This window comes from Vicugna pacos, chromosome 17, assembly GCF_048564905.1.
Source record: "Vicugna pacos chromosome 17, VicPac4, whole genome shotgun sequence".
Classification (NCBI taxonomy): Eukaryota; Metazoa; Chordata; class Mammalia; order Artiodactyla; family Camelidae; genus Vicugna; species Vicugna pacos.
Window position 1 is genome coordinate 51793487 of NC_133003.1, and position 14931 is coordinate 51808417.

The 14931-nt window shown below is 60.3% G+C and overlaps 1 protein-coding gene across 1 annotated transcript in view; it reads right to left on the bottom strand.

Moving 5' to 3' along the window:
* The window catches only part of PLXND1 (plexin D1), a 49017-nt gene extending 37965 nt beyond the window's left edge, over positions 1-11052 (bottom strand). The window contains exon 1 of the mRNA XM_072941899.1: positions 9563-11052. Within this exon, the coding sequence (XP_072798000.1) occupies positions 9563-10879 (1317 nt within the window). The 5' untranslated portion in view covers positions 10880-11052. The remainder of the gene's footprint in view (positions 1-9562) is intronic.
* Positions 11053-14931: the final 3879 nt, after the last annotated feature.

Below are 14931 nucleotides of genomic sequence, written 5' to 3' on the forward strand. Positions count from 1 at the left end.
CAGACCCTTCCAAAGCTTCAGAGACCTGCCTCGGTTCCCCTAGCCCCTACCTGGAGGAAGTAGATCGCCCAGCCCCCGGTAACAGAGGTCACCTGGCCCAGCTGGGCACCACCTGGAAGGACCGTGTGAACCTGCCAGCCAGGCCACTCTGAGCATGATGCATCCACCCACCCACAATTAGCACTCCTGGTCAAGCTGCCCAGCCGAACACAGCAGGGAGGGACAGCCCCCAGGCTGAGGTCTGAGCCCTGGCTGCACAGAAGACCTGCTGGGCTCAAGCAAAGAGCACATACCCTCATTGTGTTCCCATTTAACAGAGGAAATGAGGCTCCTGATATGCCAAGTCTCATAGCTCTTAACTCACTGTGGGTTAGCCAGTCCTCACTGAGCCTCAGTCTTCTTACCTATAAAATGGGGACAATCCCTGCACGCACCATAGAGATTCAGCTTACAGCAGCCCTCAGTACCAAGCACTGCAGATGTTCAACAAATGTTCCCAATTAGCTCCGCAGGCTGTCGGGCAGAGGCTCGGGGACACCCGAGGATGGGAGGGCCCCCAGGACCAGCCACTCCACCACTCCCCGAGGTCCAGCATCTGAGGCTGGATCCGCAGCACTGCCCTGACAGGGGGACGGGGAGCAGGGAGCTGGGCGCTCGGGCCGGGGCGTGCTCTGCTCAAGGCCGGCCTGGGAACGGCTGCTGTGGCCGCTGACTCAAGCAGCCGTTGTTTTGTTAGCTGGACGCGGCCCCCAGACACCCAGCTCCCCCTTCTCGGAGCTGCTTCTCATTCCGGCCCAGCCTGGCCCCGCTTCCAGCCCTCCCCCTCGGTCCCAGAGGAGCACAGTGTGGGATGGGCAGCGGGACTCTTCCCTGGCCGGGGAACAGCCGCTCCCTCCCGCCAGCTCTAACGGGGCGGGGGCGGGTGGCAGAGCCACAGCGCCAGCCCCTCCTCACCCTGGAACATTTCAGTCCCAGCTTTTTCCCCTGAAGGGACGCAGGCAGGAGTAGCTGAGAGCACAGCTGCCTCTCCTGGGGAAATTCGGACTTCCTCCTCTGGGCTGAGGGGCCCTGGGGACTGGAACTCACACCCTTCTCGCGGCCCCCTGGGAGTGCTGGCCTCAGTGCCAGAGTCCTCTTACAACAGCTTGTGGCCACAGCCCAGGGGCCCTCAGCAAACATCTCTGGGCAGGGTCCCCTGTGCTGGACATTGAGGCGACAGGGGCCCTTTCTCTAGCTGCTCATGTGCCAGTTCAGAGATCATCCCCAAGTTGGGAAGGGACAGCTTTATAGTAACAACACAGAAGAATCAACAACACACAATAAGTAGCCACAGTTTACTTTGTGCAGAGCCCTCTGCCTGTACAACCTCATTTAACTCTCACTGTACCCTCATAAGTTACTGCTACTTTACAGCCAAGGAAACTGAGGCACAGAGAGGTGACATGACTTGCCCTGGGTCACACAGCCAGAACAGTCAGACATGAGCAGTCCTAGGCAGGCTGGCTCGAGAATCCTCGTCCTAACCCACAGTCCCTCCACCCACTGCTCTGTCGGGCGCTGCCAATAGCTGCCGGGGGCTGGAAAGGCCCTGTGTTGCAGGCTGGGGAAACTGAGGCCTATCAAGGCTCTGGCCACTTCTAGTGGGCTCAATCACCCCAAATACAGATGGCAGACGAGCTCTGAGAGGGGCACAGTGGGCAGAGGTGACCAGCGATCCCTGTTCAGCTCCTTTCCCGGCCCGCCTCCACCTCAAGGCCTCTGCCCACAACCCCCCCATTATTTACCGATCAGAGCAGAGAGCACTCCATGATTAACGCCCCTGGGGCCCCGCTGGGCCTCGTAATGGAGCTGCGAGCTTCCTCCCCGCAGCGCGTGATTTATCGTGTTTCAGAGGAAAGGATGGTGGGCTGGGCGGGGCGAGCCTTGCTGGCCGGGCAGATCTCGGCAGATCTCAGTGGCATCGAGTATCAGCGGGAGTGGGCGGTGCAGGGGCCCTTCCGGGAGGCCTGCTGGGTTCGGCCCTGGCCCAGCACGGGCTTTGGAAAGAAGAGAACGGCCGAGCTCTGGGGGTAGCCAGGATCCAAATCCACGTGGCTGGTGCCAGGAGACTTTCTGGGCCTGTCCCCACATGGGGACCAGCTGGTTTCCATGGCAATCCCCACACCGCCGGCAGAGCTGGAGAGGCCCTCGGGAGTCACCTGGTCCAGCCACAGTGGGGGCTCTGGGAGAGAGCCTCCTGCTCCAGCCAGCACCTGGCAGGACTACTGTGGGGCCAGCAGCCACAAGGTCCCTTGTAAAACCAGATCACTATGTCTCACTCTTCCCTCAAGGCCTTGCCGGCTCCCCACAGCCCACAGGGCAGCGTCCAAATCCTTGGCCTGCACCCTAGACCTCACATACTCTCAGCTTCATCTCTGCCTGCTACCCAAACCATGTTCTACCATATCTCTGGGCCTTTGCTCCTACTGTGTCTTCTGCCTGGAATGCCTTCCCCAGCCCCATCTGTCAAAGTCCTGCTCCAACGTCCCCCTCCTCCAGGAAGCCTTCCCTGACTCCCTCAGACGAGGCTTGTCAGTGAGCAGTTCCGGCTACGGTATATTTTCTGTCGTTATCTCCTTGTTGATGGTCTGGGGGCTCCTGGAGGAAGGGGTGGGGTCTGATTCATCGGTTTCGAGGGGCTGCCATGTAACACAGCTGAGCCCCCTCCCTGCCACACTCCAGAGAACCCTCCACCAGCAGCACAGACTGACACGAGATGTGTCCCAGGAGGTCTGGGCTCTGGCGGGCAAAGGTGGAGATGGCTGCAGACCTGGGGCACAGGAGCCCAGTACCAGGGGGGCCGGCCCCAGCCTGGGACATGCTGGGCATGGGGCTCAGCAGCTCTGCAGGCCTCACTGGCAGGATCTCACTACACCCCACAGCAGCCATAGCAGGGGAAGATCCATGAGTCTCAGTTTCTTTACCTTTCAAATGGTCCCATTCACCCCTTCCCACTGTGAACTCGAAGGCCCCTGTGGCTCACACCCCTTCGGTCAGTGTTCTCAGAGGAACTGAGGAGCAAAGGTGATGAGCACAGGCCCTGCAGCCAGACACCTGCTCCACCTTTGACCCCTATGTGACCTCAGGCAAGTCACTTATCCTCTCTGGGCCTCTGTTTCCCCTTTCTGTAGACTAGGGATAGCAGTCACCCCATTCCATTTTGGGGGTGTCTAAAAGATACACACTATATGTAAAGTGTTTTTGCAAAGTGCCCAACACAGAATAAGTTCCCAGGAAAAAACAACAGTAAAATAACAATGCTGATGGAAGCTGTTCTGGAGACAGAGTGAGGGCTTTCTTGCCACCCCACAGCCCAACTCAGACTGGGAAACTGAGGTCCAGAAAGGGGAAGGGACCCATTATGCCCCCCAGGGGCTCAGGCCTCATGCGGTCTTCCGTATACACGGTGTCCGTTCTCCACCCTCTAGCAACCAGAACCGGAACCCGGCCTGTCTCCTTACCCTCCGTGAAAACCAGCAGCCATGGCAGCGGGCAGAGACTCCTGTACAGGGTGTTTCTGCAGCGGCCGCCGCACACGCAGCGTCCGCCGAACGCCAGGCTGCCCTGTTCTTGTCTGTGCTGAGCCCACTTTACAGATGGGGAAATGGAGGCCCAGAGAAGGTAAGCGACTTGCCGGAGGCCACAGCTAGGAAGGTGCAGTGCTAGGATTTGAATCCAGGGAGTTGGCGCCAGGGTTCAACCTGGGCATGCCTGGGTGTGACAGGCTTAACTGTGGGCGTGGCCAGACCATGACAAACTCTCCACCCTCCTAGCAAATGCTGGACAGTGAGGTGCTGTCCCGGAGGTGGCCTGCCAAGCCCCAGGACCCAGCATGGTCAGGGCGGGGGTCCGTGTTGAAAGCGACTTGTCAAGTCATTCAAACTGATTACATCTCTCATTCTCGCACCCAAAGGGCCTGGGAGCTCCCAATCACTTTTCAGAGATGAACACAACTAGGTGCCTCCCTGCCTCCCTGCCTCCCTCAAGAGGCCCAATCAGCCCCAGCCCCCAACTTCTGGGCCGGCCTCTGCAGAAGCCCTAGTCAGCCTCACCCGGCTTGGGAGCTGAGTTACTGCAGCGGCAGCTCCCAGCTTCCACGCCTGCGTGGAGGTGCCATCACAGAGGTGGTTTTGTACAAAGGGCCCCGCCCAAATCTCCATGGGATGTGGGTCACTGCAGGACCCCCAGCTGAGAGTCCACAGCTAACACCAGCCTTCAGCCAGGGGGGACTCCACAGCCAGTCTGCAGCCCCCTACTTCTGTTAACCAGCTGTGAGACCCTGGGCCTCAGTTTCCCCACCTCTAAACTGGGGATAACAGTGCTTCCTGCCTCACAGGGTGGGGGGTGAGGGTGCCGCAAGATCAAATGCACTGGTGCTTGTGAAGGGATCGCACAGCATCCCTGCTCAGAACTGAGAGCTCGGTGATGGCTATTATTCAGGCCTGGAGAGAGGGCACCCACCCCACCGTCCACACACCCCTCAGGTCCACCAGATGCTCAGCGTCTGCACCATCACAGCAGCAACGCCAGGCCCGCTCTCTGTGCCTCCCCCACCCCTGAGCTCGGCTGGGAGGCACCAAACACACCAGCTCACCTTCAGGACCTGGTTCTGTCCCATCTCCTCCAAGGGCCCAACCCTCCCTCCTCTGAGCGCTTCCTGACCCCCTGGCTGTTCCACAGACTGAGCACACTTTTCTTTTTTTTTTTTTCTCCTGGTACTACACCTCTACCTGCTGTTTCCTGGGCAGTTCATGTGAGATTTCAATCTGCCCACATCCTCAGAAGGAGACGCTGTCCCATTTTACAGTGAGAAAGCATGAGGCCCAGAGGAGGCAAATGACTCACCCTGGGTCACACTGCTTACCCTCCTGTACCTGGCAGTCAAGACTGATGACATTCCCAGGGTAGGGAGGAACGTCAACCGTCTCCTGGCCCAAGACCTGTCGGTCTCTCTAGGCTAGAAGGTCGTCCTGGCCAATCTTGCCAGAATCCCCTTCTCCTAAGTCGCACAAGTATCTCTGCTCATACCCTCGGCCACGGGGAGTTCACTCCCCGCCCCCAGCCCAACTCCAAACTGAAAGCCCATCTTGGAACCTGGCTCCCTCCACCTCCACCCAGCATTTCAGCCCCTAAATTGGTTCAGAAAACGCCTTCTTGACACCCACCCACCACATGCCAGTTTAAAACCGCCTGAGGGTTTTTTCTCCACCTTGACTATAAAAAGACACCTTGAAAATAAAACATTAACATTTCCCTGTCAGTTTTCCTTTCAATTTAAAAGTGCAAACATTATGGTCATTCATAGGTTGAGGAGAAAGACTTGAGGAAGGGAGTCGGACTACCCTCACCTTCCTGGGTGGGCCTGTGCCTCAGTTTCCCCACCGACACCACACGCCAACTTCCCAACTCACTTTCACCTCGTACGTGAATTAAAGAAAGGGACCCAAGCCACACACAATGGTGGCTGATTTTCTCACTCACTTTCTCTCTCAAAATAGGCCAAAGGCCCCAAATACGCCAGAAACAATTAGGGACAAAGTGGAGGCCCTCTGAAGGCTGCGGGGGAAAGGTTTCCAGCGCCTTCACCGTCTTTAAGGTGGAGAGCAGGGGACAGAGCCTGCAGGGCGGGGAGATACCCAAGACCGCCCCGGCTGGGGCTGTGGAGCAAAAGCACAAGGCTGGTTTCCAGAGGCCTCGCTGAGCCGCCCTGCTTGGGGGTCAGATATCCCTGGAGAAGAGAAGGAAGGGCAGGGTCCTGTCCCCCATGTCCATCCCCACCAGCCATCTGGTGCTGAAGAAGTCTGGCCAGATGGGGCTGGAAGGAAAGGGGATTCCAGGCCCCAGTACTCACCCCCGCCCCCAACCACACTCACCCACTTTCCCAGTAGCACCCCGTTGCACCCCTACCCCAACTCCCAATGCTGGGCCAGACTGGGCGGCTCCCTTCTCCTCTATCCCGTCCGCCCCTACCTCTCGGGCTACACCCCGGCCTCCCAATCTGTCCCAAAGCCCTGGCTTCCCTCCGCGCCCTCGGACCGGCCCGCCACATTCCCTGAGCATGGGCCTGGCCGGCCGCCCCCAGTACCCGCCACAGAGCCTGGCATACAGTAGGCGCTCAAAAAATACTTGCAAATGAAGAAGTGAATCTCTCGCCTGGAAGGTAGCACCAGCTTCCCACCGACTCCCCCGTCTTTCATCTTTCCTTCTCATCAGCCACCTAAGGGCTTTCCAAACTGCTTATATTGAAAACGATCAGAGTCATTGCAAACGCCTGTGCAGGGCACCTACTAGCTGCTCACCTGTGGTACTCCCTCCCGCAGTCCCGTGAGGTCGGCGCTAGGATGACTGGTCCCACTCTACAGAGGAGGAAACTGAGGTGCTGGTTCAGATCAGATCACTTCTGTGGCTAGACCCCTGCATGGCTCCCCATGTCCCCAGGACCCGGTCCTGACTTCACAACATGGCCTACCTGCACTCGCATCCACACCGCAGGCCTACCCTCCTCCCCCGCCCCCACTCATGCCCCCTGCCTACCCCTTCACCCCCGGCCCCAGCCACACTGGCCACCTTTCACTGCCCCAGCCTGCCTTGCTGTTTCCTACCTCCAGGCCTTTGCAAAGGCTGTTCCCTTTGCCTGGACCTTTCCTCCTGCCAGCTTCACAGGGCCGGCTCCTGCTCATCCATCGCCTCTGCTTTGCTACCACGTCCCCCAGAGGCCTGGACGCCCCTCTCTGGGCTCCCTCTACCCGGGCCTCCCATCACAGCACCCATCCTTCTGGGCTGTAAGTGCCTGGCCATGTGCACAATCCCCGAGAGCAGAAACTGAGGGAATCACCATTGGTCCTCAGAGCCTAGCACAGGGCTGGGCACACAGGAGGGGCTTAAGAAATGTTTACTGAGGCTTCCATCTGGGGCTAGAGGTGGGGTCTTTACTGTTGCAGGACAAACCAAATAGGTCACTCACTATTTGCTGTCCAGGACCAAGCCCAGACCTGTGCTAATAAGGCTCCTGGGTCAATAAGAACAAGAGCAGCGGGCATCTACAAGGCACTCGTGACGTGCCAGGTGCAAGTGCTTTACGTTAGCTAATTCATTCAGTCCTTAGCAGTCCGTAGAGATGTGTTTTCATTGTCCCCACTTTACAGACGTGGAAACTGAGGCTAAGAGCAGTTAAGTCACTTGTCAAGGTCATACAGCTGGGAAGTGACAGAGTAGGATTTAACCCAGGGTGCAGAGTCCAAGTTCTTAGCCTGTAGCTGACAACAGCCTGGAGCACGAGTAACCATCACCCACCCACCCCGCAACCAGAGGCTGTTAGGGGTCCAGACCTGAGGCCTTGGACACTTCTGGGAGATACTGCTCAGCAGCACTGGCCTGTGCCCACAGCCAGGCACAGGGGAGGGGAGGAGGGAGGATGCAGGGAGGGTGGCCAAGGAGGGCCAGGATCCACCCCACCTTGGGGTGGGGAGGAGGCCGTTGGCCACTCTCTCCCTAAGACTGTGTCCCTGGAGAGGCCCTGCCCCCTAAGGAAAGGGAAGCCCCGGCCCCCTTCAGCAGAGTGAGTCACTGCACCAGGCCAGGCTGGGGACGAGGGACCGTGGGAATCAGGACGGTTCCTGCCAGAGGGGGAAGGGAGACCGCGGTGGCCTGAGGAATCCCACAGATCGCCTCACACCAAGGGCCTGGATGGACACACAGGCCTGGAAAGGTCCAAAGAAGGCCCCAGGGGCTGACCCAACCTCGGCCCTGCCGACAAGGTCTCCCCTCCATCAAGCAGGGGCTGACTCCCCATTCACCTCCTCCAGCCCTGAGACCCCTGGAAACAAAAGCTTGTGCCACAAAACACAGCCAGTGCTGGGATGTGGCTCTTGAGGGGGCGGGGAACGGTGGATGTCCCAACCACGGTGCTGGGCGGCCCCCGGCGGGTGGCAGAGCCGCTCCAGGGCCAGTGTGCCCTGCTCACCCACCGCGACCTCTACTTCAGGGCAGCTAGCCAGCCGGGTGGTGGGCAGTGCAGGGGCCCAGCTGCAGGCGAAGGAATCTGTGTTTTCTCAAAGCCCCAGTGTTGGGCACACCCACAGAGGATAATGAATCTCATGAGCTTCTTGCCAGGGCCTGAGGATCATGCAGAAAAGATGGGGCAGGGCCATTGGGGATCTGGTCCCAAGGAGAGCTCTGTAATCCCCACGGGAAGGCTGAGTTCTGCATTTTGCTGAGGGAGAGATTGAGGCTTCCAAGGGGAGTGGCCAAGGCTGGGGTTGAAACAAACTCCCCAGACTCAGCCCGGGATGGAGAGTGTGGACAAGGCACAGAGACCTTCCTCCCAGGGCCCCCTGAAGAAGTCACCCCTTGCTGATGGGCTTCCTTAAGTGGAACCACACAAAATTCCCTCCTGCACCCCTGTGTCACATCCCCCCCAAGATCAACTCACACCCCAATCCCCCAACCTGGCACCCCTCACCCCTGCCCAACCCCAGACACCTGGGCCCTTTACCCACCCAGCTGCCTTTGGCCCTACACCTGGCTCTCATTCCCTCGTGAGCTCCATGGGCCTCCCCGGTGCTGCACAAGGTCCTGCTCAACTCCCTCCACTCTCCCGGCACCGGCACCTCCCCACCCCAGCCACCGAGACTCCTCCAACACACACATACACTCTGAGCTCCATGGCTGTTAAGGCAGCAAAGGCTTGGTGGCATTAAGATCACAGATGCTGAGGTCATTCAGCCTGGATTCAAATCCTATCTCTGCTAGTTCTTGGCTGTGTGATCTTAAGTAAGTTACTTAACCTCTCTGTGCCTCAGGTTCTTCATCTGTGAAATGAGGATGAGAACAGAGCCTACCTGAGAGGGCTGTTGTTAAAACCTAGAGTTACACCAATGTGATACGCTTAGGAAGCATTTCACAAGTGCTATTACCTTCCCCGCAGCCCCCATGTCTGGTACATGTCCCAGTTCAGTGACACACAAGTGTGGGGCACACATCTTGCTGCCAGCCCCTACACACATCTGCAGGGCCCTGGTGCATGCCTCCCTGCGCACCTGCCACACCTGCACACATATGTGCCAACTCCCAAAAGCAGTCCTGATGGGCTCACACAGCCAGCCTAGAACACACCTTTGGTCAGACGCTGCACTCACTTGCTCAGCCCGTTCTTTTGACCCTCACGTGCACACCTGGGATGTATATGAACCTCTGGCTCTCTTCAGCGCACATCTGTGTACCCATCCACAACCCAGACCCCTCATGAACACCTAGGTGTGAGTACCTGTAACCTAGCGCACACCTGGGCCATATTCACGCCGGTGCCCCCATTCCGCTGACATCTGTACCCTCGCGAGTATGCCTAAGATACCGAAAATGAACCTGTAGCCCAGAGTACACAGTCGGGTCCCCATGCACGCACATCTGGGCCCCCGCACGCTCACACCTGCGACCTGCTCAGTGCACAACCTGTCCAGTTACCCGCACACTCTTCCTCCGGCGCCCTGGGATGGTCCCCGGCACCCCCGCTACCTGGGCGTACCTGGATGTTGCGCTTGCGCTCGCAGGCCGGCCCGGTGCCCTGCACCACGCTGTCGAGCACGGCCACCACGTCGGGTGCGGGCTCCACGAAGCAGGCGGTGCGCGCTGCGCGGATTGCGGCTTGCACGTCGGCGAAGCGGAAGGCACAGAGCGCGGCGGGGGTCGTGCGTGACGCTGGGGCCCCCTGCGGCCGCTCGAAGACCGCAAAGAGCAGTTCGCCCGCGGGGAAGACGGACACCAGGCGGCTGTAGAGGTCGCCGCGGCCCGCGCCGCCCGCGCACTGCAAGCCAAGTTGGATGTAGGACTCAGTGAGCTTCTTGGCGTCGCCGCCTGCGCCGCGGGGCAGGCAGATGCGCGCCAGCAGGCTCTGCGCCTGGCTTTCCTTGTCACCCGCGCGCGCCTCGCTGTTGAGCGCCAGGTACGCGTAGGACTGGGCGCCTGGCTGCGGGTCCGGTGGGTGCAGGAAGGCGCGCACGAAGCCCAGCTTGTGCTGCTCCTTGGCGCCCTGCTTGATCTTGAGGATGTTGTCGTCGGAGGGGTTGAGGTCGAAGGTGAAGAGCTTGGCCAGGTCGCCGCGCGCATCCAGGGAGCGGATGGCGATCTCGGGCGTGTTCTCGAAGCGGTGGTCCTCCAGGCTGCGGTTGCGCGGGAAGAAGGCGCTGCCGTAGCCCGTGTACGTGGCGCCGACGAGCAGGCGGCTGCCCCCGGTGCCTGCGGGCGGGGGCAGGACCAGCCCCACGGTGGACGCGTTCGGGTGGTTGGCCGCCACGTTCAGCATGCTGGGGAACACGGTGACCGGCTCCGCCGGCGGCGCGGCCGGCGGGAAGTGCACGGCCACCGCCGAGATGTTGCCCCGCCGACGCAGCTGGCAGAAGCCCTGGTAGATGGAACCGCACACGACCACCAGGCCCTGGCTAGGGTCCAGTTGCAGGATCTTGTTGTAGTTGTCGGTGAGACGCCGCGGGTGCTCGCACGAGGCCTGAGGCAGCTGCGGGGCGTGACACAGCGGGCTGTCGGCCACCGGGCCCACGGCCGCCTCGGCCTCCAGGCTCAGGTTGGCGCCCGACAGCTGGTAGAGTCGGTTGACGGCCGCCAGGTACACCGTCCCCGCCGCGCCGTCCAGGGCGAAGTTGTTGGTGGGCGTGGGCGAGGGGAACCGGCGCTGGATCTCCAGGGCGCCGGCCCGCGCCGCCCCCAGGAGCAGCAGCAGCAGCAGCGGCGGGCACGACGGGGCCCGGAATGGCGGGCGCGGCCGCAGGGGGCTGGCCGCGGCGGCCCGGGCGCTAAGGGGTGCGCCGCCCGCGGCGCGACGAGCCATCCGGGCGTGCGCGGGCTGCGCGGCGCGGCGAGTGCATGGGGCGCGGCGCGGCCGGGAGCCGGGAGCCCGGAGGCGGCAGGAGGCGGGGGGCGGGCCCGGGCCGCGAGGCGCTTCCTGCCCGCGCCAGCCGCCCCCGGCCCCGGCGCCCCGGCCGGGCTCAGCCGCTCCGCGCAACCCGGGGGCGGGGCGGGGGCGGCTCCGCTGCAGACACGCCCTCGCGCCGCGCCCCGCCCGGCCGCGCCCCGCCCCCGGGCCCCCTCCCGCCCCGGGCCCCCCTCCCCACGCGCCCCGGGCCCCCGCCCCCGGCTGCCCGCCGGCCCCGCCCCGCCCCGCCCCGTCCTCCGGCCGCCCGGCACCCGCTCCGCTGTCGGTGGGTCTCGCCGCCCCGCACCCTCCAGGACCCTCCCGCTAGGCGCCCGCGGCCCGAGGCTCCCTTCCCGGCGCTGCCTCTGCCTCCGTCACTGGTTGCCTTAGTTCTTTCCACCTCTTGGCTACTTGGCCTGTCTCTCGGGCTTGTTTTATTTTTTCCTTCCTCTTTTCTCCCGTCTCTCTCTCCTCTGTGTGTCTCTATGTCTCCCTGTCTCTGTCTGCGTGGCCCGCCCCCCAACCCAAACTCCGAGGGTGTTGTCTCCCCTTTTCTCTGTCTCCGGTTCTCCTTCTCCCTGTGTTGCCCCCACCGCCACCCTAGCCGCCCAGTTTTCCGCGTTATTCTCTCTCCCGCTTCTCTCCTGCTCTTCTGTCCCCGGCTCTCTCCGTCGTCTCTCCTGGCTCCCTCTGCGCCTCCCCTTCGGACGCTCTGTCTCTCTCTCCATCCCTCTGACCTCCTATCTCCTCCACCTCTGTCCACCCCCGCCTCTCCCTCTCTGCCTTCCTGAACCCCACAATCCCGCCAGCCCCTCCCCACCTCACACTCCACTCCCTTTCACAGAGCACTGTCCAGGCCTTCGACCCAAGGGCCTGGGCACCCCTAGGGTCAGCGGGACAGGTGGCACCACCCCCTCAGATCCCACGATCTGTCCCCCAAACTGCAGCCCCAAAAGGGGTTTGACAAGTGGCAGGTACAGAGACCAGAGCTCAGGGGTCAGACATATAAATCAGGGGACTGTGGAGAGTAACTCTTCCAGGCCTGTGCTGAGCCCGGAAAACACCCAGAGTGAGGCGCTGGTCCTGGGGCGTGATGGCCCCAGGAGGCCCACAGTTGCCTCCTCTGGAGATCCAGCCATCCTCCACCCATCTTATTCAGGACTCTGGAAGGACCTAAAATCCTCCCAGATTTAGTGGAGGATGAGGAAGATCAGCCGCAGGCCAGCTGGCACTGGGCCAGCTTCTCCTTTCAACTGAGAGGAGCAGGTAGGCACCAGGGCCGAGGGAGGCAGCGACCAGAACAGGAACACAGAGCCTGGGTGACAGCATCCATGGGTCTGGCCACGGCCGGGCACCCTGCCCAGCCCTTCACGTGTCCTGACTCCCTTTCTCCTCACAGCTGCCCTCTGAGGCTGATACGACTACTATCCCACCTTACAGATTCAGAGCCTGAGGTCCCAGAGGTGAAGGGACTAACCCGAGATGGATGCGGAGCTCACAAGTCTGTTGGCTCCGAACATCACCCCAACTCTCCCCGGCCCCACGGCCTCTTAGAATAGGGGGCTCACGTGGCAGGTGCCCATGGTCCTGGCTCTGACAGTGGCCTGGCCTCCCTCACCTGCCCCCACCTGGCCAGGAAGGAAGGCCAGGGGGTTTCTCTGTGCCCCACGGGGTAGGCAGGAAAGGCCAGGCCTATAGCCGTCCCCCACTTCCCTCACCCCAACACCCTCACCTTCCTGCCATCAGCACTTGCCCATCACGTGGGCCTTTTTCCAAGCCCTCTGTCGGCTGGGCCACTGCTTTGATAGCCAGGAGTGTTCAACACAGGAAATCAGAGGCTCTGCTTCTGACACCCCATCCCCCACCGCTGGGGCTCAAGGCCACTCAGGGTACAGCTGGATAGGACTGATGTCTGCACCTGCACCTCCAGGTGGAGAGGACTCGTGTTTTGCCATCAGCGTGAGCGGACTGGGGTGCCCTGCAGGGGTGCAGGAGGCTGCCTCAGTGGACCTCACTCAACCTCTCCCCAGAGCCCTCCCCCATCACCCAGCTGTCATCTCCCTCCCCCGTCTTATCTCGAACCTTCCCCACCATCTCTGGTTTTGTCTGTCTTCTTGCTCCTCCCGGTTTCTCTCTCTTTGTCTTTCTCTTTCCCAGTCTCTCCCCACACCCTTTCACACTCTGTCTCTTTGTGTGTGTATCTCTTTTTCTCTCCATGTCTCTGTCTCTCTGCCTCCCTATCTCGCACCCCCCTCTCCCCCTCTGGCCCATCCCAGCTTCCTTCCTGTCTCCAGGCTCATCTTGCCACATCCTGCAGCTCCCCCCACTGAGCCTTGAGGATAATGCTCTGTGTGGTCGCAGCTCAGCCTGGCACACAGGGGATGGTTCCAGTTCTGGCCACTTTGGACACAAACTACCTGCCCAGCTGAGCACTGGGACTCAGGAGCTGCGGGGAGCTGCGGGTATGCAGCGTCAGGTGAGCCACGAAGGCACAGCCACGGTCCACGTGTCTTCGCATAAGCTGGAGACGGAAGTGCTGTGTGGCCTAGGGCAAGGCACTTGCCCTCTCTGAGCCTCAGTTTTCTTGTCTGTACAACAAGGACAATCATATAGCACACCAGCCCCAGGAGGTTATAAGATGTGAAGAACGTAAGGTGCCAGAAAGCACAGTGCTGGGCACATGGCAGGCATTAGGCAAATGCCAGCTTTTCCCCTTACACTGAGCGATGGCCCATCAGGGCCCCAAGGCAGTGAGCAGAGCCAGTGTCCACCAAGGGCAAACGACTGTGCCCATCACTGCTCCATGCAATCTCATGCGATTCTCACAACCAACTGACAAGGCAGAGGTCACTGAACCCATTTCACAGATGGAGACACTGAGGGGGGCATTAGCAAGGTGAGGATTTGAACACAGATCTGTCTCCAGATCCTACGCTTCCTCCCCTCTGCCCATCATTTGGGAGCTCTCGCAGCCCAGGATGGGTCAGGGTGGCTGCCACGGCCCTACTGAGGTGCTGATTACTGTGGGCTGAGAGAATGAAGAAAGGAACGAATGAACGGAAGAACCCACATCTCCCTGGCCTTGCTAAGAGGCAGAGGGGTTTCCTCCCAGAAGGGGAGATGGATGGTACCAAGGAGGGCAAGTTAGGCGGCACCAGAATTAACTCACTTTGAATTAACTAACCCAGATTAACCAACCCTGGAGTGACTGCCAGCTAATCTGATTCACTCTGTGATTCAGGCCCTTTTCAGTTTTTGCTCAAGACCTCTGATTCTATCAAGGAGAAGCTCTCTCTCTGGGGCTAATGTGTCTTCAGTGCCTTGCTAACATTTGTCATTGTCCATTTTTAATAGAGAGGAGGTCTCAGGCGCAGCATTCTAGAATTTACTCAGCTCTGTTTTCTTTATAATATTTACAGTTATTTTCTGCTTTTGCCAAGTGATACTGGCTTTCCAAATACAATAATGATGTAAAGCTTGTTTGGTAAATGCATTTATCGAGGTTTTTAAAATGTGAGTTAATTTAAAGACAAATATGGAGTAGGTCATAACCCAAGTGGCACAAAACACTTGAAATTTGGGAAATGGTAATCTGATCCAGTGCCTTTGGAGCTGGGGACACAGTGGCCCAGACGGGGCAGGTCCTTGCCTGGACGCCCCAGGGTGGGCGAACCGGCCTCTCACCGCCACCTGGGCGGGGGCTTCCCCACCCTGCCCCGTCCCTGCCCGGCTCTCGGGCTGCCCAGGGCAGATCCGTGAGGACGAGGAGGAGGAGGAAATGTTTTCCTTCTTCAATTGGAAAGAATAACAGTGAGGCCAGGGCTGCACAGGGAGGAGGGGGGCCCCTGGCCTCCTGTCCCTTGGGCCTGGCCTCAGTGAAGGCTTTCCTTGCAGGAAGTGCTCGTGACACACTGCCTGCTCCTGCAACGCCTTGATGACAGGAACAGAGTACTCGGGACAGCTCGGTA